At 31.4% G+C, this 24,838-nt stretch overlaps 2 protein-coding genes across 4 annotated transcripts in view; one reads left to right on the top strand and one right to left on the bottom strand.

The window, feature by feature from the left end:
- Nucleotides 1-24,838, top strand: part of LOC106682045 (uncharacterized) — a 68,163-nt gene that overhangs the window by 29,665 nt on the left and 13,660 nt on the right. For all 3 annotated transcript variants that reach the window (XR_010844178.1, XM_014422677.3, XM_067050255.1), the window contains exon 10: nucleotides 1,616-1,734. Coding sequence is in view for 2 of the 3 variants with exons in the window: in XM_014422677.3 (XP_014278163.1) it covers nucleotides 1,616-1,734 (119 nt within the window). In the remaining variant the exon portion in view is untranslated. The remainder of the gene's footprint in view (nucleotides 1-1,615; nucleotides 1,735-24,838) is intronic.
- On the bottom strand, nucleotides 4,400-21,677 carry LOC106682046 (uncharacterized). The gene is made up of 6 exons (XM_014422678.2): nucleotides 21,596-21,677; nucleotides 12,137-12,472; nucleotides 11,711-12,042; nucleotides 8,077-8,270; nucleotides 7,785-7,987; nucleotides 4,400-5,045 (listed from the first exon to the last, which is right to left on the bottom strand). Exons 1-6 carry the CDS (start codon nucleotides 21,607-21,609, stop codon nucleotides 4,679-4,681), a joined length of 1,446 nt encoding a protein of 481 aa, XP_014278164.1. The 5' UTR covers nucleotides 21,610-21,677; the 3' UTR covers nucleotides 4,400-4,678.

Consider the following 24,838-nt stretch of genomic DNA (forward strand, 5'->3'; position numbering starts at 1 on the left):
CACGACAATGGTAATTCAAAACCTGCTCACTTGTCATTTTCCCTTTCTCTGTTTTTAGTTTTTGAGGTTTTGTTCGTCCTCACTAACGATTTTTTTTCTGGGACACATTTTGAAATGTCCTACAACCTGTTCTGATATAGCTATAAAAAATAATTGAAGTAATGTTTGTAAGGTGTCTCTTGAGATTTGAATAGACTAAACATTTTTTCCTTAGAAATTTATTAAAATAAAGATAAGATGTATTTAAATATAAAAATTTTGCTCTGGGGCGTTCATAAGAATAAGAATTAAAGTACTAATGACAAGTATAATAGTAGTAAAACATTTCAATATAATTAATTCATCATGTGTGTCAGAAATGCTTCCTGATATTGTATTCTTACCAACATGGATGTATAGTGATTCTTAGAAATCATGCAAGTGGGACTTAAAAATTGCCCATTGTTTCAGAATCACTCTCGATGGCTTTACTTCAGCATAAATGATATTTTTGCTCCTTTCCCTCAGTGGTATCAGTATATAATAGTTATCCCTAATCTTATCTAAATAAAGCAATACATATTTGTCAATGGGAATAACAGTCTTTTTTCAAGTCTACTCCTATATGCTTACAAGTTTATCCCACTATACAAATTTATAGTCTCTGCCAGGTATAACTTAACCTGAAGGTACACTAGATTTCTACACACAGTAGATGCCCCTTGAATTATCAGAAATAGTCAATTACATTGTGAACTACAATTGGAATCTATTGATGAATTAATACAAAAAATATTATTCATAATTTCATCTACAGTTACCAGCAGTTAAAGGTACAGCAGCTTACAACATAGGAAATCCAATTTCCTCTCAAATACTGAAGCCCAGGTTATTGTATGACATTGTGCTATAAATTCTATATTTATTTATTATTTTTTTGTCTTTCTCAAATTATGCTTTCATAATATATGTCAGTTGTTTATTTTGTTAATTCTATACATTTTTCAATTATGTAACTATTATCATGATTTTAATTAATTAAAAAAAAATATTGTTTAAAATTATTCAGTAATTATAATATTGTAAATAGTCAGGATTGTCTTTTGTACAATACTAAATCCCCACATTATTAATTGTTAAAAGAGTACCAAATTGTTACAATCACCATGCAGGGCCCACCAGACTAATATGGTAATAGGAAAAAAAAAAGAAGATGCTTACAATCTTTTAGATTAATTTATTTATGGTAGATTGATTAATTTATGGTAACTCCTCTGTTTCCTGTGGGCTGTAGCATCAAGTTAAAAAACCGAAAGCCTGTCTGAACTGTCTACCGCAAAAAGAATTTTGAAATGGGATTGGTAGCTCCTGAAATGGTCACATTCAAACACATTGTACAGATTTTGTGTATTAGTATATCTTTGATGTTAATTCCAGATTTGGAAATAGTCCTAACTTTTGTTTTAGCTACTTAAAATGCAAGTTTTCTTAAAATGTGATCAGCATAATTTATTTACGAAAATGAAAAATGCTTGTTTGTAAACTAATGAAATAATAATTATTTTACTTATTAGGTTTTGAGTGTTTTCATTTTACAGATTCAAATAATAAATAATAAATACATTTTTGTTTTTAGGATAAAATCAAGCAAAAAGATGATTATATTAAAAATAGAGAGAAAGATTTAGTTTCTCAAGCTAACTCTATTAAGACACTGTCTGGATTGAAACAAAAAGCCGAAACAGAAGTTATTAGGTTAGTTTATTTTACTTTTTTTACTTAAAATATAATATGTTATTTGGAAGAGATTAATGAAAATTTTCTCATGAAGTGTTATCTATCAAAAATAATGAAACACTTGAATTTAAATGAGAAGAAATGAGGTTTCTATTGAAAGTTAGCACAAATATTCCTTATCGGTTAACAAAATTACAATCAAAATAAATTAGTCTCCAGACACTCCTACTAGAACTTTGGGGGAAGAAAGAGTCATCAGCAATTAAGAACGCCGTCTAGTTTCCGCCCTTATTTTGCCCCAGATGGCTAGTGTATGGAACACTGCCTGATATGCTCAAGATGAGGTTAGAGAGTCTAATGGATTCTTTTAGTAGACTCATCTTTAGGGTTCCGAGGCGTTCCCATATTTCCAGTTATTATCTCAGGTTAAGTAGGCTTTATATTTTATACAGAATACAATACTTCCTAGGTAAAGTATTTTCCCTTATATAGGTCGAGATTTTTTTTTCTGAAATTATCTTACATAAAATGAGGTGTTGACATATATTTAAGATCTACTTGTATTTGGGTTTGATCTAAGAAAATTTAAGATCTATCAAAGACAGAGCTTTTAAGTCTCTTCATAGTTTATTTTTGGTCTTTTTTCGTGATGGGAGATTTTTTAGAGTTTATATTAATCAGAAGTGATAATTCGTTCACTCATTAGGGGAAAAATACAGTAAAAATATTTATAATCTTTACACTTTCCTGAGACTGGTTAATTTTGTTTAAATAAATAATTCAACTTTTATCCATTTTTGTCTCAACACATTTCATTCTTCTTACAAGTCCGACGTTTCAGCCAATCCGACCATCCTCAGGGACATCTTAATACAATTTTGGAACTAAAATTATTTAAACACTCAACTTCATGCAGGCTATTCTGTCCAGGTCACAACAAAAATTTCTAATTAGTCAACTTTTACATTAAAACCAAACTTAAAATTCATTTATCACAGACACTTGTTAAAACTTTTTTTCTAGTAAAAATATTTTTTCAAAATGGGATCAGGGATGACAAATTCTGCTAGAGGCCAATGGTATGTTTAAACTGAGAGTTGAGAAACAAAATGAAGGCTACATAAAACCAGAACAGAAGAGTAGCTGACATAAATCGTACTTAGAATTATGATTTGGATACACTAATCTAATTGGGTAAATTTTTGGAGAAACTAAAAGTAAGAAGAAAATTATCAAATAGGTATTTGGAATGATCAAAAGGAAAAATTTAATTGGGGCATGGAAATCACCTTAAACAGATAGATTAAACAGGTAAAAAGAAAAAAAAAGTTTATAGCCATTTATTTTGACACAGAAAAGGTATATGATAACTTTCATCTATTACTCGTCCTGCGACAGTTAAGGGAATAAGAATTTAAAGGTTGAGTTCTTATACTTATACAAAACTTTCCTACTTTCCAAATTAGGATAGGTAATCATCTATTTTCAGTTATGAGGATTCAGGTCTTTTTGCTGTCACACACACACATATATAGATAAACCAGTCCAGCCCACCAAGTACTGGTGAGTATAGCTGTAGTTAAGTATGGATATAAAAAGAGAATAGTGAGTACATAAGCCATGTTTCAGAAGTAGCAATAGTATAGTTTAAGTTTCAATTAAAATTTGTTCAAAAGGGTATTCCAAAAGAAGAAGTAATAAAGTTTATTGTAATTCCTCTGGCTTCATTATATACTTCAATCAGGATAGAAAGGATGGGTTATCCTAAATGTTACCAATCTGTTGTAGCCAGAGTTCCACATCACCTAAGTAAAGTAGGATAGAATTTCATTAAAATGGCTGATGAGGATTGGAAATTTATGGGACAGGCAGTTAAGGCACCAGACTTTTTGAAGAGTAATGTAGGATAATATGCCCTGTACTTGTTGGAAGATGATGTAGTACTGTTAATTTAGTAAATTAAATAATTTATTAAGTTAAATATTGAAACAAAAAAATCTTGTTTGAATAAAGATAAGAGAAAATTTAAAAAATACATGTAAAACTCATACATGTGTGTGTGTACTTGTATTATAGTATTACAAAATAAAGAAAGAGGAAGAAATCCATGAGAAACTTACTCATAATATGAGACTGGTATTCATCCAGATGTTTGTATAGAAGCCAGTAAGTAAACAAGATATAAGGAATCAACAACAAATATCAAGGTCCAGAGATCATTTATTGATGATCACTGAGAGGGTTTCCATTCATTGTACTTTTTAATTGTTTATACTCTGATTGATTTTGAATTTGATCAACTCTGGTGTCAGAAGACCCTTTTACGACACACCTAGGCTCTCTAAAGTGTGTACCTGGCCCTTCAGTGGGTTTAGGAGAACATCTTTAGTTAAGGGGGATGCTGCCCACATCATCTTCTTATACAACTATTGGTCTAGAAAAAGTACATCCTTACCAAGTATTGAAGCGAAGACCCTTCATTGGTAGTAATGATACTAGTTTTTATATTTGTCATAGTTATATTGGAGTAACATCTGTCATTCTGTTTTGTGTACACTGAATTTTTCACACTTCCAATTTGAGTTTTCAAGGTGTTTTAAATCTATGTTGTCGTAAAGGTTCTAAATACATGTTAAGCTCAAATTAACAATAATTACAATATTTTGATTTGTAAAAAATAGTTTATTTCATATTATAATGTATGTTTTGAGTTTGGATGACTAGTAGTTATTACATTAAAAATATTATTTTAAAAATTATTAACACTTCAATCAGGATTACTAACATATTCATAACCATATTTATGAACAACTATGAATTAACTAAGGATGGTTACTGTTTCCTATCGTTTATTCTATTGCTGCTTCTATTTTTTGAATGAAAGACAATACATAAATATTAATTTTTGATTATATTCTATGGTAACTTGAGTTTATGATGAAGTCATTATGATTTAATTATACTAGACTTTACTGTTAAACAATTTTGTTAATGTTTCTGTATTAATTATACATGATGTGTCATTCTTAATAAGTGTTGTTGAGTATCCTGGACGACATTCACATTTGCCTATTAGCCATCCACGACCTTTTCTTTGTCCCTTTCCTCTGTCTGGTACCAACCACTCCCCTTCTCTACATGGTCCTTGAGAGTATAGTTGCCAGCATGAGTTATCTTTCCATAGAACAAATCCATAACCAGATCCACAAACATCATCTATATTAGCCTTTTCGTTACTGCTTGACATGGTTTCATTATCTACATTCTGTTCTTCAGAACAATCAGTTTTAGTTGCTGATTTATCATTTTTGTAATTTGTATAGAATGAGCTGAAATATTTAAGATTTCCATCAGTTAGTAGTGAGTATCATTATATAAGATGTAGATAGTAATATTTTTAAACTAGTTAATAAATAATACAATCAATATTATATAATGCTCATTGCTGGTTTGGGAAATCTTTTCTTTGTATAATTAAGAGAAAAGAAATAATAATTTATACATACCTTCATGCTCAGAAGGTGGAAGGGGAAATAATAAGTGTGTGTTCTATTGTCAATTTATATCTATATACATGCTTGAGAAAGAAGCTGTAGGTCTCCTTTCTTAGTTTCACTCATTGCTATGGCTTTTTAAAGCCATCTGATATGTTGTAAGATAATTCTTACTTTTTGTTACTTTTGTTTATAGGGATTAAAAAGTTATAAAAGATCCCACAAAACATATTTCAATATTTTCAGAATTTAAGAATGTATTTGGCTATTTTAGAATCTAGTATTTTCAACATCATTATTATTATTAAGACATTTCATAAAATGGAATCTTCGGATATAACACACCATTTTCATGTGTTTTTTTTTAATATTCTATGCAACATATTTCCGAGCTGTAAGAAAAATGTGATTTCTGAAGTGATTTTTCCAAAATTATGAATGAGAAACTGTTTGTATTAATTGAAAGTGTTTCACTGCATTCATTTGCAGTTAGTTGCTGATAAGTTCAATATCAGCAAAATAAGGATCCGTACACACTAAATGATATTTGTTACTGCATTACAGTATTCAGAAAATGTAGGTATTGCTTAGGTGGCCTCCACAAGATGCTACACTAGGCACAACAATCCACAAAGGAACTACAAGCCATATCATGCTTTATTATTGCTATTGAAGTCTTATTTCAATTGTTGAATTTAAAACATTTTGAAATCCTGCAATCAATTTCTCTTTCATAGTTCTGGAAAAATCACTTCATAAACTGCTTTTTGCCTTCTTAAAAAAAAAAAAAAGACTTCATTTGTAAGCCCGATAATATTTTTAATATAAAGAGAATGATGTTGGGAATCCAAGATTCTAAAAGAGCGCAAATCCTTCAATTTTGAAGATATTGAAAAGTGTCTTGCAAAAATTTGCAATAACTGAAGATAAGAGTATTAAAAGCTAGTTACTTGCAATCCTTAAGTTTTCTTTGTGAATCAGCTGCATTTGTGTTATATATAAATAGTGATCATAGTAAGTCAAACTATGGAAGTAGGCCTACAACGTTTGCCTTCGACCTTTTTTTACTAGATCATTTGTTTTGCCATAAAAGCATTCGAGCTAATTGATATTGGACAGGCCTTTCATGGATAAGAGAGTTAAGGCGTCAAACTTGTATTGTAATCATTATTGCAGCAGTGCCTGTTCAGATCCGGTCTGACTCTGGGATTTCCAACGAAGTGGGGTACTTTTTTTTAAAAGGTTCTAGTTGTTGATAATAATTTAAGACAAATTTATATCATACTGTTTTGATCTATCACTATTTTTTTCCTTTTCATTTTTTGACCATTTGTATCTAAATGGTGCAGAAAATAAAAAACCTCTGCAGAACAAAATAATTTCAGAATTTGATTTTCCATAGTAATCCATCATCATTAATGCTGTTTCTAATTGAGTTTTATCATCATGACAGCAAATTTAGTCTCCTCAGCAATTTATATAAATATAAAAAGTTAAAGAAATTTATAGTATGATGATAGGTTCTTATAAGAAATTGGATTCTTAAACTATTTTATGTAAGTTTGTTGATTTTCCCATCATTTGTATGGAAATCATCAAAATCCATAAAACAATTATTTATTATTTCAACAACTATTTATAGTTTATTACAATGACATTTATAGCTAGTCAGTAGAATCCGCCTTCAGACTCTGAAGGGTTTAATAAATACCTGTATGACAAGAAATTAGGTTGTCATTGTACTTGAATAATATTCTTTACTCTCATTTTGGTACAGCATTCTCTCACACCTTGTTATACATTAATACTCTAGATCATTAACAAAAATTAAACCCCAAACAAACTCATCAAATATCCCTCAAAGGGTTACCTTTGTACTTAATTGTATCTGCTTCAAGCTTGTCATGACTATCTTATTTTCTGTATATTTCATCTAGCTCTGGTGGTAATGTCTGATCCTGTTACACTGGGGGCTAGTTAGAGAGGTAATATTATGATCTCATAAATAGTGCCGTGAGCACGAGATACCAATTATTTTATTTGAAAACAGGAGCTTTTAAGTTTTATAATTGAATATAAAACTTCTAATCTCCCTATTTCAAATATTTAGTCTTCATAACTATTTTTCTTAGTAAAAAATTATTATCATTCTACATATTACTGCTAAATTACCGAAGATATTAATGCTAATTGTTTTTATTTTTTTAAAATTATTGTGTTACACTGTAAGACATTTTTTTAAAGTCTTATATTGGTTCTGATATTTATTTATTATATTCTCCAAAAGTCTGAAATGGTTGCTACCATATGTAATGAAAATTTTACTTATTTTCAAAAGCCAAATTAAATACTTTCATTTTCTTTAGAACACCAATTAAGCACTATCCAAACTAACATATAATATTGGGTTTAGCCTACTTTTGGATCATTAGTCACTTAAAGGTTTTCAACTTATATCAACAATCATATGAAATCTAGTTATATTTATGAAAGAAGTAATGAACATTTCTTAATAATGGAACCATTTTTTTACTGATATATTAGTTTATCATTTCTTATAATTATAGTATTTACCTGTCGTTTTCAATATTTTGGCATCCACAAATTCCAAGGTACGAAATTCCATTCATTGATGGATCAATATTGTCTTGGTATAGCACTAATTGACCTGCTGGACAAGGACCTTGTGTTCTGACTTTATGGCATCCTTTACCTCCTGGGAAAAACAACTTCCCTGTTGAACATGGAACTTGAACACAAGTTATTTCACTTCCGTTCTGTGAGAAAAAAATATATTTATAAATCCATGTTTATCTGTGTGTTTATCCATACAAAAAACTGTTTTTTATGTTACTGCAATTATTACTTTGTCATATTTTAAATCTAGCATCTCTCCATTTTGGCAAGGCCCACGTGTGAATGGTTGATAGCAAAAATCATTTTCTTTCCACTTCATGTATCCTTCTTTGCAAACACAAACTCCATTTACTTGTTGTTTGTCTTCATATTTTATTACTTTTGTTTGAAATAAATGGCCATTTTTGCAGGGCCCCTGTGAACCTAATTTTTTAAAATTAAAAATTCAAAATCAAGAAAAATTATAATGTGGATTCATCTTTGCTTACTGAACCTGGTATTTTTTTTAGATTTTTAGATACTAATGAAGATAGTAAATATATTATTAATTACTTTGAGAGAGGAAAGAATGTTGAATGAGTTTAATTTAGGTTATTTTATTTAAAATTGAATATCAAGCTGTAATAACTCAATTAGTACACATAGAGTTGTATTACAGTTGTGTTTATTTCGGAACACAATACCAAAAAGGTAATTTCTGAAATTGTTAAATGAGTTTAATTTATGTTATTTTATTTAAAATTGAAAATCAAGCTGTAATACCTGAATTAGCACACATAGAGCTGTATTACAGTTGTGGTTATTTCGGAACACAATACCAAAAAGGTAATTTCTGAAATTACCTTGAATATCTGGCCCCACTCAGAGCTCTGAGTTCAAAACATAAATCGGAGCATTTCATTTGTGATAGGCAGCAATAGAGCAATTAAATTTGTATTGTGTGATAAAGAATTCTTATAAGCAATTATATTTTAAAACAATTTTGTTCTGTTCATTTTTCAATTTACTGTAACATTTCTGAACAAACAGTGAACCCTCTCAAAAATTCCCTTATTTCTCATGTTCTGTGAAAAAAAATCATGCCTTTTTTCCCTTTTTTTGCTCCTCTTTTTTGAAAGAAATTAAAATTATGCAGATGAACTTTTTAATACATTTTTAACAAATTTTTACAGAAAACTAAAAATTGGGTAAAATGCAAGGCTGCTGATGTTTGACTTTATTTAGAGTCCCCTTTTCTGTTAATTAGTAAAATTTCTGAACGGTCAGTCTTTCCTGTTGAGGTGAGGAAGTTAAAATGTTGACAAGAGTTTATCAGTTGGTTTTCGTGTCACAAGCTGGAAACCAGTTTTTTGGGACTGTTGAGGTAGCCTCTAGAGCCAGGCAGTCCCGAAGGTATATATCCCCTCTCTATCTAGCTGAGGATGTTGGGCTAATAACTCACTTCCTTTAAAATTTAAGTTATGAATGATCCAAGCCTGTAATGAGCTGTTGGAAATTATTCCTCTCTGCTTTTTAATTGAAATGATCATACAATGACAAGTTACACCTGATTCCTGGAAGATCTCAACTCAATAATTCATCTTAGGTTGTCACTCAGTACTCTTTAATGTTCTGTTGATACAAAATAAACATTTTTTCCTATATATACTCTTATTATTGATTAATACAATTGGATAACAAAAAACTGATTGAGTTTGTGAGAAAGAGAACTACATTCTATGATTTTACTTGAACTATATTCTATGATTTTCCCGAGTACATAGATTCCAAGTTAAAGGTTGTGTTGAATTAATTGTTTGAAAATTCTTAATTCACCATAGTTTCAGTTGAGTTTCCACGCTGGGAAATTTTGATTTTTTCTTTCTTACCAATATGTTGTTGTAGCAAATTCCCTGGTCCGAGGATTCTCGTGAGAGCTCATCACTTGATTGTTAATTATATTTGTTTCTGACTCCTGGTGTGCCACTCAGTTACATATCTTAATACTATTCTAATAAGACTTTTTAGGCAAAATATCATATTCTGAGATTACTTTGTGCTACTGTGTTGTTTTGTGATTCAAAATAGCACCTATTATCTTCTAGTAGCCTTTTATTGATTTCCTGTTGCATAATGTTGATTTCAATTGAGAGACAAGATATACAAATCATTTTCAGTCCCTTTTTCAAAATTTAAATCGTGTAGCTTCTTTAGCTAATAGAGCTATTAAATTTGTCTTCATGTATTTCATTTCTCAATTAAAGCTAGATGACATTAACCCGAAACTGCATATCTATTTTCTACCTGTTCACTTTTCAACTCAGGATTTTATGGTCTGGCTTCTTGGGGATGGATGGAGCAATATAGCAGATTGCTTGATTGGTTATTTGGGTCTTTCTGAGACCTGCATTCTCCCTCTGCTCATTGTTTAGCTGCTCCATACAGCTTCAATTACTTTTCAAGTGCTTCTGCCAATGTTTTTTTGAGCAGGATGTCTAGCAAAAGGACTGACTATTTAGTCAGTGAATCAATTTCAATTTTCAATTCAGAGAATCAATTTCGAGCAGATGTTTCAGTGAGGATATCTTCCCCTTCAGGATAATAAAAAATTTATTTATGTAATAAAATACCAGAACATCATATTCTATATTTCTGGACATTAATTTATACCCATACTTCTAAGTTTAACAAACAAAACTTAAAACAAAGTTGAGCAATTAGAGAAATCATACTAAATAAAATTAGTAAACACAGATTTAATATAAAACCATTCACAGATTAGGTTCTATAAATAATCTGAGGCTAGAGATAAACAAAAAACATATCACTTAAAAATTAATATTTGTTTACACAACCAATTACTAATTGGATCTATTGTATTACCTAAAGTGTTTATAACAAGAGGTACATATTAATTGATATCTGTTCTTCAGTTGTATGTAATATCAATCCTACATTATTTTCAAAATTAATTAATTTTTAATAAACAAAGATAAACTGATAAGTGGCTTACTTTAAGCTCTTTGGCATTGCTTTACTTTAAGTTTTTCAGTTTACTGCCTAGAAGTAAGCCTTACAAAGTGGGGTGAAACGTTGGGTCTTATTAAATAGTTTTATACTATTTGAGTTTTTTTACTGTACATGGTCTATCTTCATTTATTGGTTACACTCCGTCAATCTTCCAATAGTTCATTTTTACATTTTGTCTAGTTCTATTGTATTTAAAAAGTGAAATTTTATATATATTTTAATTAATTATCGAAGTTTGCTGTACTTTGTTTTTGAATTTTCATTTAGACAAAACCAGGAGTTAGATAGCCCAGGCATCTCCCGGACCTGGTTTCAGGTCCAGCTGTGGCATATAATTACTTATATTATGTTTCACAATTACTTATGTTATATTATCCCTTAATCAACACTAGGGTTAGAGATTCTTCTGAGGTACATCCAGCCTCTATAAAGTGGGTTCCTTTAAAACTTGGCAGTTGAGCGTGATCTTGACTAAATCACTTCCTTATACAACCTTTAGTATAGAAACAGTACATCCTTACAGTGTACTAAACCTGAGACTCTTCATGGGCTGTAATATTACAGGTTTTTTTTGTATAAACAAAAAAAAACTGTCCTCACCCTCTAGTGATTACAACAGAATCTTTAAAAAAAATGGCAAATTACTATTCCTATTAATCTTGAAATGTACACATTCTCATTCCAGTATCTATTACACATTTATGTTATAGTTGTGATTTGGTCTTTTACCTACAGAAATTGTATTAACTTCTTTATTATAATTTGAGACAGCCTTGACGTACTTAATAATGCTATTACTCTGAATACTTTTTATAATTAATGGTATTGTAATTATATGAAAGTTCTGGAATTACCTATAGCATAACATTTTTTATCTTCAGGATAGTATTGTATCATTGAACTATTACAATCACATTGGCCTGTAGGAAGAAATAGTTTCCCTATCTCACAAGGTCCTTGTAAATAATGTTCATGACAAGATTGACCTGGTTCCCAGTAATTATGTTGCATTGTGTCATTGTCACATGAACATTCTCCTAATCTTTCTTTGGTGCTCAAGAGTAACCCTTCAGGACAAGGGCCTTTAGTTAGATTATTGTAACATTTCCCATCTTTTGGCCAAAATACTTTACCTTTGTCACAGTATTCAATTTCAAAACAAGCTCCCCATCTATGGCTCTGGTAACTGCGAAAATTAAATAAAATACAATTATAATTTTACCCCACAGTAATTCTATCTAAATCAAACAAAAAAGAGGTTCATGTGTCAGTATAGTTACCTACTTACAGCCTTCTTTACTGGCCCGAAATATTCATTTTTGTTGCATGGGCCTTGATAATAAATTTTATAACATTTAGCATCTCTGGAATGTAGTGCAGTTCCAGGTGGACAATTACATTGTGCTGTTCCATTTTTTCCAGGAATTAGTTCCATTGTTTCTGGACAAGGATATCCTTTTTGAAATATTCTGTAACACTGACCATCTTCTGGCCAATAAAGAAGTTGCCATCCGTTTGGTTTATTGGCACATGGGTTAATACTTGTTTCACTCCATGATGGCATTATAACAGCACACTGTGCTAACATAGTATAACAACTCAATGTTCTGATAACACTGAAACAAGCAAATTTAGCTCATAAGCTTTTATCATACAAATCAGTTATTTTCCCATACTGAACTAAATTTTAATACCATAATTAGGATCAAAACCATTCTCAAGTTCTTATAATACTAATAATGCTCAAAAAATGAAATATTAAATAGTATTATAGAAATATTAAATAGGATACCTGGCCAAATAAAAACATTAATTTTATATGTTTTTTTTTTTGTTAAGTAAATAGATGGATTTTTGACTACTCACGCACTGTAATGGTGTTGTCTAGATTTTAATTAATCAAACAGTGGGGGAGAGAAAGAGTAGGACTGAAATAGCAAGCAATCCGATCTCCTTATTTGTTATTGAGTGTGGGGTTACCACAGATGCCAAAAATGAGGCCTATAAAAGCATGGTTCAGAAGCTTCAAACAAAACATGCCTTAGAGGAATATAGAAACACAAGAAAGGTGAAGAGGCCACTATATTGTAGGAAGACGAGGGGATGGGAAAGGGAGCTGTTAAAGGAAATGGAAGACCATAGAATATAAAATTGAATCAGAGCTTTCTATCAAAAATTAAATGAGAGCAGAAAGTTCATCAAGTCAAGGGTCAGATCATATGGAAAAGAAGATGGTTCACTGATCTCAGAGAAGGAGGAGATGAGGCAGTTGTCCAGATATTTCAGTACCCTTTGAAATTGACATGGAAAACCTTGAAAAGTTTGTAGTTCTTAGTGGTAAAAATAATTTGGACCTTCTAGACCACTAACATTTGATGAAGTTGTTAATGTCATTGACTGGGTGAAAAACAATATAGCTCGAGATGACTGATGAAGATTCTGGCTGAGCTCATTAAGCACTGGGGTAAGTTTCGGAGATCCCTCTACAACGTTATACCCGCTATCTGGGTCAGAGAGAAGATATCCGCTCAGTGAAAGAAATGCATCATTTACCCACTGTTCAAGAAGAGAAACATTCAGGACTACCCCAATTACCAAGAAATCTTCCTATTATTGTCCTTACAAAGTACTTTCAAATATCATATGCTATAAGTTCCCTCTAATAACTGAGAGAAAAATTGGTAAATATCAGGAAGCTTTCAGAGGAGGAAGACTCACAGTCAACCAGATTTTCAGCCTCTGTTTAATACTGAAGAAATCCTAAGAGTACAGGGTGACAACTTCCCAGGTGTTTATCAATTTTCAAAGTGCTTACAGTATTAAAAGACGTAAATTGCATGCAGCCCTCTGTGATCTAAGATTCCCTTTGAAACTAAGATGCCAATGGATGACACCTTGTGCACTGTCGGAAACTTGTCCCCTTGTTCTTTTACATTAGAGTTTGCATGTTGCTTACTGTTCAATTTGGTTTTGGAAAAGTGGTATCAGTAGCCTTACTTAGCTTACCTTTAAAAACCCACTAATAGTGAGAATATTGCTCGATTTACGACATGTCACTATCTCTCAAGAGAATGTCAAAAGGCTTCCAGGGCTATTCCAGGGCCATCTTATTGTAGATGGTTCCTTTTGAGTCTAATTCAGCTCGCTTCACAATACTTTAAAGGGCAATATTAAATAAAAGGGTGCTAATGGGTTTCCATGCCTCAATTTATTCCTAACTTCAAATTGGTCTAATGATGTATATCCCATTTACCCGGTTTGAAGAGTTTAGTTGGTAGACCATCCGTCCCAGAAGCCTTATAGTTTTTCATCACGTCTATTATGTCCAAAATGTTCTCTTTACCAAGTGGTACTTCTTTATCACTTTCTACATTTTACATTACTTCATTCACCTTTTTTATTTCTACCTGTTCATGGTATAGGGGTCTCTGAAAATGGTTTTCCATTAGTCTTCTACTGGTACTCCTATAACCAGCACTTCTTTTTTATTACCTTCAATTACAGTACTTTGCTTTCTATGTGCATTTTAAAGATATTAATCTTCCTCTACATTTTCTTACTTTGCCTGGGAGATTCAATTTCTTTCTGTTAGTAATACTTTTCACATTTTGATCCTTATTACTCTTGCACAGCTACTATATCCAGGTCAACCTTCTTGATCTTTACTCTCAGTTCATCAAGTGCTCCAGGTGTATTGAGCATTCTAACATTCCAAGGTCCTATTTTGTAATTCCGGTTTAGTCAGGTCGTTGCCGCTAATCAGTTCAATTCAATCTTAAGCCTTTTATAGCCTTGGGCTTTCAACCTTGCCTCCAGCCCTCCTGCTTTCTCTGAGCTTTACACCGGCAGTGGTGTATAGCATGACAATTCCACAGGTGCAGTTCTTAATATATTATATTTAATAATATTGAAATTGTCTATTGAACCTTGTAGAACATCCTGGACCTTCCTGGGTTGTTATAACCATATAAAAGAAAACAGTCTGATATAGTTAGGTTAGGTATTAGATCAGTTCATACACTGAACAGTGTGTTTAGTGTAGCATGAGGTTATTATATCTAAAACTTAAGAATTCCAGTGTAGCAACATCTATGCTGTTAGCAATCACTGAGAACATCTATGTTGCTTCTATTTGCAAATAAAACGTCAATGAGTTTTGTTCCTGTATGAAGGACAAGACTAGTTAAACAGCTGGTTAGGTCAGAAAAATAGTTTCTGAAGTTCCAGTAAAACTGAAAAATAGGATTCATCCGGGTCAAATTGAGAAAATAGAATGGGAAGGCAAAGAATAGATATCTGTAATTCTATACTTCATCTAGCGCTTTACAAGAAGATCTTTTGTCATTACAAGAACCGAAGGTCATTTTCGGGAGCATCGAGAGGGCACTGTCGATCGTTGGTCCAAGTCATCCGTTCCAAGTTATCCGAGGATACTTTAACGCAAGGGGGAAGAAGGGAGAAAGAGAGAGCTGCCAAGAGAAACACGTGTACATTGTCGCCGCGTTGGATAAGGCGTCCGTCTAAAAAAACCTTAGGCAGCGGCACCGGTTTGAATCCGGCCTTGGGGAGGAGGGTTTGACTTTTATTTCAAGGTGGTGATCCCACGTAATGAAAACTTGACACGCCTACGATGGTTAAAATAAGTTGGTTATCCCCAGATAACCTCCCTCCCCCCTTTACAATACGTCAGAAATGGCTTGGCTGGGAGTAAAAAAAAGTTTCTTAAGAAATTTGTTATACCTAGATCGTTGTTAGATCTTTTGTTTCTTTCACTAATCACCGATCTGCAAGTTCAAACTTTGCCGAATCATGTGTTATCAATTTTCACTCAAAGTAGACATGTTGCTGATTATAAATCTTACTCTGAACGTTTTAGAGTTCAACATTTACTCTCATCCAATAATTACGTGGTGTGCATTGATGTTAGACTGATGTTTGATGAAAATACGCACGTAATTAAGCAGTACGAATGTGGTGCAAAAACTCGATGGACCCATGGCATGATCGGAGAAGAGTTCTAATAGTGTAGCCAGCACCATTCTGGAAAACCTTACTAGTGCAGACACCCGTATAGCGATTAGCTGCGTGTCGCTCGGGTGTTTGGAACTGTCCTAGGCTACAGCGGTGTGTTGTAGCCGATACGCCTCCAATTGTTCTGGCAGATCTGGTCAACATGATCTACTGACGAAGACAAGAAGAGGCTGATTTTCTTTAAGTAGTAAGAAAAGAAAGAAGTTAGAGACCCTAGATGCAATATTTTTTTTATTAATTGATTCCCAGTTTGACTCCTGACATTTCAATGTAGAAGGCCCTGAAATATGGGGAAATTGAGCATTGCCTCACGCAACTGCTTACTGGAGATGGTTCATACAGGACCTATCTAGTCGAATTAAATGATAAATCACTTTGCACAAACTCTGTGGTTAAAATAGTACGAAATGCATTCTTCTGTTGCCCCAATTTTCCTCCAATCTCCAGGACTCATGGACAGAAGTTAGTCTCGGAAAACTTGAGATTCAGCTCATATCGGCAGCAAACCCAGAATATCGGAGTGAAAAAAGAGAGGCTATGCAGTGATTCCGCGTGGTGCTAACTTTATAATAATTTTCTTATAATATTTAACTAAAACCGCAACTAAACTTTTATTTATCACGTATAAACAATTTATTTCTTAATTTTTATCGGTGAATTTTTTTATTAAATACTATAACAATTAATTATTTGCAGTTTCAATACTTTGGTGGAAAAAATAATTTTAACATAAAAATGTATTCGTTAATAAAAATAATACTTAGTGTATATTTTCGTGAATGTACGTGATGATTTTCTGATAACTAATGATAATATTTCATTTAGCTTGTGATGCTTTCAAAGTTTACATGTTAAGTTTATACAAGGTGCTGGTCTAAGTATTGTTAACATTATTATAACTGTAGTTGGTTTCTACATAATGAAGAAATTGAAACAACCCATATGTGGGTTCATTACTGATTAGTTAGCATTTCACTCCAATGGTTAAATTAATCCAATGCCTTTCTTGAAGGTAGAAATCAGTTTTTGTTTTAATTCATAATATTCATATTTACAAATGAATATGAGTCAAACCGGAAAACTCGATCATAAATTATAAGTTAACAAGGCTGATCATAATCCCGATGATGGGAAAAATGCCCCGAAACGTTGAAGACTAATGAAAATGAAGAATTCGTTTAGGAGTTTTTTTTTTCCGACGAAATACCTCCAAAAATGTTTATAACCAACATGTGGAGGTCGATGGAAGAGGAGGGGGGTCCGTGGTGTAATAGTGGTGTAGAAATATTTAACAACCAACCGAATTCGCTATAGGTGCGATCTGTGCTAGGTGACCGTATAGCAAATTTAATCTAGAATAATAGAAACATTACTTGTATGCCTTATTTGTAAATAATGACTAACAAATTTATTTCCGCATTGTAAATAAACTGTTCATTTACAAATAATTTTTTTCCTGGATGAATTTTTGTTATAACAACCAAGGTATCGACCCATTACTTTAAGATAATGATTTCTTATTTTTAGTTAAATGTACTAAATAATTATTTATCATCCAAAAGCAAAAATTTACACTTCAATCGAAAATTGCTGACTAAGCATTGAGCTAAAATTAAAATATTATACACTAAAAAAAAAATCTGAAAATGGAATATAATCATACGAATAAAAACTAAATCGTATAGGTAGCGAATAATATATATTTTCAATAGGGAATGGCGGGAATAGGGGATAACGGATAATTTATTTATAATTGAAAATTATTCCTCATTTGATACTGAATATATTTATATTCAGATGATATGAGACATTTTATGGAAACGGTTTTATTAAAAAAATAGGGCATTTTTTCTACTAATGATTTTGCCAATTACAGAATGCTGAAGTGATCCAGAGTTACTGGAGCAACATTTACTTAACAACTACTCTGCCGATATAGGCATGTTTTGACTCTTATATTTTCTAGCTATTGTTTATTGGTTTTGAAATAAATGATATAGAATTTTGTTGGATATATATTCAAGGATGAGATCGAGCGATGTAGATTACGTATTTTTCTGATTTGATGGTGGCTTGTTAGATTATATTAATATCATTTATAGAATAAGGTTCCCAGAGGAACCCCTACGAAGATAAATACAAACTACTTTATAGCACATTAAACTACCTTCAATTTGACTGCTGGCCGACATCTGTACGTCCTGGAATAGTTCCTCAGATATAGGTTTCAGCAGTGGTGTAGTCGTAAACTTTCCAGTGTGGGAACTTTTACCATCTTCTGAGAATTGAATAATATTGGGCGATCCAGAATGCCACCACCCCTTTACAAGATGGTTCCCGAAGTGCTCACCGATTTTTAGCCTTAAAGTCAGTGTGTATTTATTTGACAGCTATTTAAAATCGTTGAAATCCATTCAGCCATTGTTATGTTATAATTGAGAAATAAACACGGGTCGCCTATTCGTATATAGGATTTTTGGGAAAAAAAACACAGTGGGAACGCCGTTCCCGCCCACTACACCACTGGGTTTCAGTAAATCAAAAAGTTTGACAAGATCATCATTTTAATATACTTTGGCAAATATCATGAAAACTACTACTCCTATACTCCTCATAAACTCTGGTAGCAGTCAAATTAAAGATAGTTTAATGTACTATAAAGTAGTTTATAACGTTATCTTCGTAGGGATAGTAGTTTTTATGATATTTACATATGACATTTTGTCCGTATAACTAAAATCAATTTATTTGAGCTAATATCATGAAAACTACTACTCCTACAAAGTTAAACGTCAAAAACTACTATATAAACTATAAAATATATATAAACCAGCTTTAATGTGAGTACTAATAGACATCAGTACGTCTTATGGTTTCTGAGATTTCCCTCAATAAATTCAGCAACTACAGATTTTTAGTGCATTTTTTTATGAAATGTTGCTTTTAAAAAAACTGTATCTTGTAATCTATACAGCTTTACTAGGGCTCATATTTTAGAAAATTCACTCAACTTTAAATGATGTTCTATTAGGTTTTCTAGTGTTGTTGGTAGTTTCAAAGATAAGGAGCTCCGAATGCCGAACAGCCGCTATTTCATATTCCTACTTTCTATACTTGGCAGTTTCATCAAATTTGACTAGTAATTATACGTAGATTTTATTAAATTAATAAAAAAATTGGGGCGAATGAAATAACTGACTTTTTTCCTCCGGGTTCTTGTAGTATATGCTTCCAATGGTGTAGGCAGGATATTGTTTCGGTAGGGGTCCATCCAACGGTCTATTTTAAGAAACCCACCCCATACGGATAATATTTATAACGTAGTATTTTCTCAGAAAATGTATATTATTTATGAAATAATATAAAAACTGGATTACATAACTTTTGTTAACAAATGAAAAAAAAAAAAAAAAAAAAAAAACTAAAAAAAAAAAAAAAAAAAATGAAGTGACAATATTTTATATTTACAATATTTTGGGAGGGGTTTAGTCCTTTTGACTCCCCTTCTGTATGATTCTAGCTCCACATCCCAAATGTTTTTATAGTTAATTGAACAGGAATAATAATAATAAAAATTAATGTATTGTAGTCATGGTGGATATTGAAACTTGTGAACTTTTTTTTTTTTTTAATAAATATATCACTTTGTTTGATATAGCACGAACTTCTTAAAAATTGGTTAGGAATAATGCAGCATCACAAAGAACAAAACATGATTAATGATTTTCAAGAATGACCGAAAAATTTGGAAGAGTTATTGTTTTGCATCCCTGGTTAGTGCTCGTTGTGTCGTGGTTGTACTGCAATGGTTGACTGAGAACTGAGCAATCGACCTAGTGTTCTCTTAAATAACGTGTTACTGGTTTGAGCTAGATTAGGGGTAGGGTTTAGAAATCCTTACCGTCTATAATTTCCAAATGAATATGAAAAATAATTATTGAAACTTAAGAAAAGATGAAATTTCACAATATCTCATCATACACTACTTTTCTTGAATAGTGGCACATCTGACAAAAGAAGTTGTGTTATCAAAAAGTAACAGCGATCTACGCTTCAACCAAATCAAGGGCGTACTCATGATCAAAACTGAGGGGCAAGCCATGATCAATCAGGGGGGGAGGGGCAAGACATAGTCAATCAGGTTTTGTCATTTCAGCAAGGAAAATGCGAATGAAACTAAAATTTCGAGAACATTATATTTAATTATTGCAATGCTTTATTAGTTATGACAATTAGTATTTTCTTTTAAAAAAATCTTTTTTATACTTATCTTCCTGGCAGGTTTGCCACTGTTTAAGATTTAAGACACCAAGAAGAGGTTTGTTCAACAGAATGATCTTTCAAAAACCAATGAGCCATATTTGGTTACAAAAACGTATTTTACCTCGCTATTTAGACGTTCATAATGATTTCAGTTAACCTTCCAACGAGTAGTGCCACCTATATAGCAGCCAAAATATTCAGTTCAAACTTTTTTTATTTGAAAATTCAGGCTTCAGTATTTAGATGAAAAATTTGGCCACTACCAGCTAATGGATTAAGTAACGGTTTAATTATATTTTTTTAAAAAGTGCTGTGATTAAAAACAACGACTCGCCAAAAAAAAAAAGTTTATCTACAAGTATCATAAAAGATATATTTTAATAAAGTTTATTTTTTATAAGACGCCCATGTATTGATTTGAATAATTAGCATCGAAAATTAAATTGATTAACATTTAAACGAAATTTTTACATTAACTTTAAGTTACTTCAAATTATAAACCGTCAAAGAAATTCTATTATTTTAATTAATTATAGTTTTTTTCTATTTAAAAAATAATAAATAAACTATTTAAAAATAATACTTTTATAATTCAGTTTAAATGCGAAACTTAATATCTCATCATATCCTGGCGTGTTTCAATTCAATTGATTACTTTTACTAAGTAAAATTTATGCTAAAATATACTCTTGAGGGATATTAAGTTCTTTTTCACTTCCCAAATGATTTAGAATACGGTAAAAATTCAGGTTCGAAAGACTATGGTGTTGTTGAAGTAAATAGACATAAGGAATGTGATGGTTGAATGAAGTTAGTATTGGTCAAGTAATTAATCACCATGGATTTTATAAAAATTACAAATACTTTCACTACTGATTTTATTCTCATATTTTTTAAGTCATTCAAGAACTATTTATGTCTATGGTAACATACATTCAATTCTGTCTAATAATCGACAATTGAATAATGTTTTGTTATTGGGAATTTCCGAACAGGTTTTCTTCATTTTATCTTCACAATAAAGCACTTATCAATTTTAAACTAATTTCGAATAATTTCTCTCTTCATTCTGTTATTTTTCAAATGTAAAATTGGTTTGGTAATCATTGAAGAACTATTTATTTCTATGTAACATACATTGGATTCTGTTAAATAATTGGCTATTGAATGATATTTTTATTGAGAATTTTCGAAAAGATTTATTATTTTCAAACAATAAAGTTATACGTTTCCTTTAATTATCTAAAAATTAGAAGGCATCTCTTTACTCTGTTATACTGTTGTAAAAATAAATTAAGTTTAAATTAAAACTGTTCTTTAGTCTAGTAAATTTATATGTGACAATATATAATTTATATATTGTTATATTCTGTTTTAATGCTAATTAATTAATATTAGTAGCGTTGTTGGATATGGAGTACTAAATGCTTATTTGTCTTACTCACCTATGAATTTTCATATTTATTTATGAAACTACTCGCTGGGCCCCCGCGTTTCAGTTTCACAGTGCACACATTCTACGCCAAGTCTCCACTAACTGAAGCTGAACCCCCTTCGAGCGAACCTCCTACCCCTCCCCTATTAGCCACTAGGATTATTCTTTTTTACTCCTTTCCAAATAGATTTCGGTTTTTTCTAATGTTTTTTCTAATTATTAATTTGCTGATATTTTGAACTCTCTCATCCTAGCGGCCCTATCCCACTAGGAGTACAATAATACAGAGAGAATAATTTAATCGACTATACAGTGTCCAATATAAATCAGTCCAAATACTTCTCACGGCCAAGTGAGTGATCTAATCGAAACTGCCGGAAGAAAAAGTTGATCTGCTTCTATAGTTTGAATAACCGCTGTTTCTTTTGAACTTTGAGGTTTTCTAATAACACCTGCTTTTTAATTTCTCTCGTTTATAGTCATTACAACGATTTGAAAGAGCCCGCAAAACATATTTCGATGTCTTCAAAATTGAAGGATTTACATTATTTTAGAATCTTATATTCTCAACGTAATTATGTTTTCCGAGCGATAAACTTGCCAACGAGCAATTGATTGTACATGATTTTTATGGAGGTGAGAATTTTATTTATATGAACATAATTTACCCTAATTTTTTTTTTTAATAATTTTTTAAATATATAACAACGGGAAGAGTCTCTCCTGATGACGCCATCATTTCTGCACACTATGTATTGATATGCAATTAATGGTACTACACCATAAGATTTAAGGTTTGCAAATATAAATGAAAGAAAGAAGAGAAGTGGTTAGTAAAAGTTTTTAATTTAAGAAAGAATTAAATAGAAGAATTTATAGATGGGACAAAGGCAATTAGCCGACATTTTTAAGTTTTTTAAAAAAGAAAATGACAAAAAAATAAAGGTATCCTTGAAAATGACCTGAGGGTCGAAACGTTGGAAGGTTTTGAAAAGAGTAAAGTTGAGAAAAAAAAGGATCAAATTTGTTTTTAAATAAACTAAACCACTCTCAAACAAGAATATATTAATAAAAATTAATCTAATGATGTATCATGTTTTCAATATTCTATTTTATGAAGTACCTGAAAAGTAGTAATGGCTTTGAGAATACAATATTATAATATGGCGTAAGTTCTTCCCCTTAGTTTCGCACCATTAAATAGAAATCTATCTATTTCTAAGCTGTCCCGAAGTTCTCTTTCGAATTTAATATAGAACCATTCCCTGAAAGTGAACAAACTAAGTTGATATCAAATTATAAAAAGATATATTTTCAAGAGGTTTAAATTAAAATGAAAATTTGAAGAAATTACATTGGGTCAGACCCTCTCCCCATCCCAGTCATATTCACTAAACACATATTCAAAAATATTTTATTTTCAACTTTGGTTATTTCCATATACTTATTCAGAACAGTAGATGGATAATTAATGATGACCTTCACGATCTCTCTTGGTGATTAGATCACAATACATAAATGATATCATTGATGATCTTGTGCCATTGGGAGTTATTTCAGCACTTCAGTGTTCAATGTTATTTTGTTACTGTACTGTTCTCAAGGTACTGTTTATTTTATTTTTTTTTGCAATTCATTTAAAGAAACGCTTGAACACAGTGGGCGCTTTTTTCACCACACATCCCATTAAAAAAAAAGCTGGTGCCGTGCGCGCATCACACAAATTTCACTTACGACCCTATATGTTCCCCAAATTGTGTGCAGCTTTTAGTGGGCTGATGTTGAAGTTATCGATTTTTTGTGATTTTCGATCGAAATTGATAACCTGGGAAGAATAGCCTGCAAAAAAGTTTTAAAATTATTGATGTGAATGTAAATTTGTATTTAAGATGTCCTTAAAGGTGGCCGAATTGGCCGAAACGTTGGACTTTTAAGTAAATAAAAAGTGTTTTAAGACTTAAATTGGTTACAATGTAATTTATGTAAACCAAAAAAGTTTACTAAAGCTAACAATGAGAACTGTTATTTTTTTTTTTTTTCATCTAATCAAAATAGAAGGTATTTTAGAGGGAGATTTTTTAAAAAATCAGTTTTTAAGGCTTATTTGATATTCAAGAACACTTAATTTTACGTTGAAATAGTGAGTTTAATCAAACTCGTTTGTGCAATCTTCGAGAAAATCGTGAACATGTCAAAATCGATTCTATAAAATGGCACTTCTGGCCACTCGATTTAATTGACAAATTTGCTGTCGCCCCCCAGGCAGATAATCGCCTTAAATATGCAATTTCACTTTCGTAAGACTTTTTGTTTTTGAATTAGGCTAAATTGAAAACGAACAGATACAGACACAAACACAAACCATTTTGCAAGACTTGATTATTTCGACTCAGAAGACCTCAAAACTTGTGTTTCCATTAAAAACAAGAATTCGAAATTTTGTAGAGGAACTCCTAAAATTATACCAGGCAGAATTTTAGGAGTTCCTCTACACCACAAAAAGATGTATGTATTCAGCTTAAGACCAACGATAATCCCTGAGAGTTTTTTTATAATACATGTTTAAACAGTATTACGAATTCGGCCAATTTTAACCTCTTTTTGAATAGGGTTTTGTGAGGCCCTATCTTCATGTGCTACCTTCAATATCTTCGGTTTATTATGGATGCCATTTCTACTGGCTTTGAAACTACAGCTCATTGTGTCATTCTCGTAAGATCCTGGGTACAAAATTAATTTTAATAGCATTCTTTTTTTTTTAGTTTACCCCAAAAAGTATATTTTTCGCTAAAGAAATTAATCCGTTATACATAACTCCAATTTCCAAAAGCTTCCAAGATGATTATTGTTTCTTTTTGTTCCTAATGTCAATGCAAGAATTATCTCCAATTATTTCGTCACCTTGCCTTGGCCAGTATCGTCATATGGATCCTAATAGTGTCTTTCATTTTCATTATTACACAGCTTCCTAATTAATACTGCATTTGAAATATGCACAACCTGAAGAAAGAAAAATTATACGCTTAGTGTCTTGATTACTAGATTGCTAAAGGCTTCAAGACCTCGAATAGAAATAAAGGGAGTTTTCAAGTTCATAAATGTTTCTGGCTTTGAATTGAAGGACAAAAAAAAAATAGAAAATTTGACTGTGAACTAACTTATTATTTATTTATTATTACTTAATAATTATTACATCTAAGCGCGGAAAGTAGTTAATTTTTTCATCTCCGAACTGTATATTTTTCTTTTTAAT

Source organism: Halyomorpha halys, unplaced genomic scaffold (assembly GCF_000696795.3).
Source record: "Halyomorpha halys isolate HHAL.00 unplaced genomic scaffold, Hhal_1.1 Scaffold385.1, whole genome shotgun sequence".
In the NCBI taxonomy this organism is placed as follows: domain Eukaryota; kingdom Metazoa; phylum Arthropoda; class Insecta; order Hemiptera; family Pentatomidae; genus Halyomorpha; species Halyomorpha halys.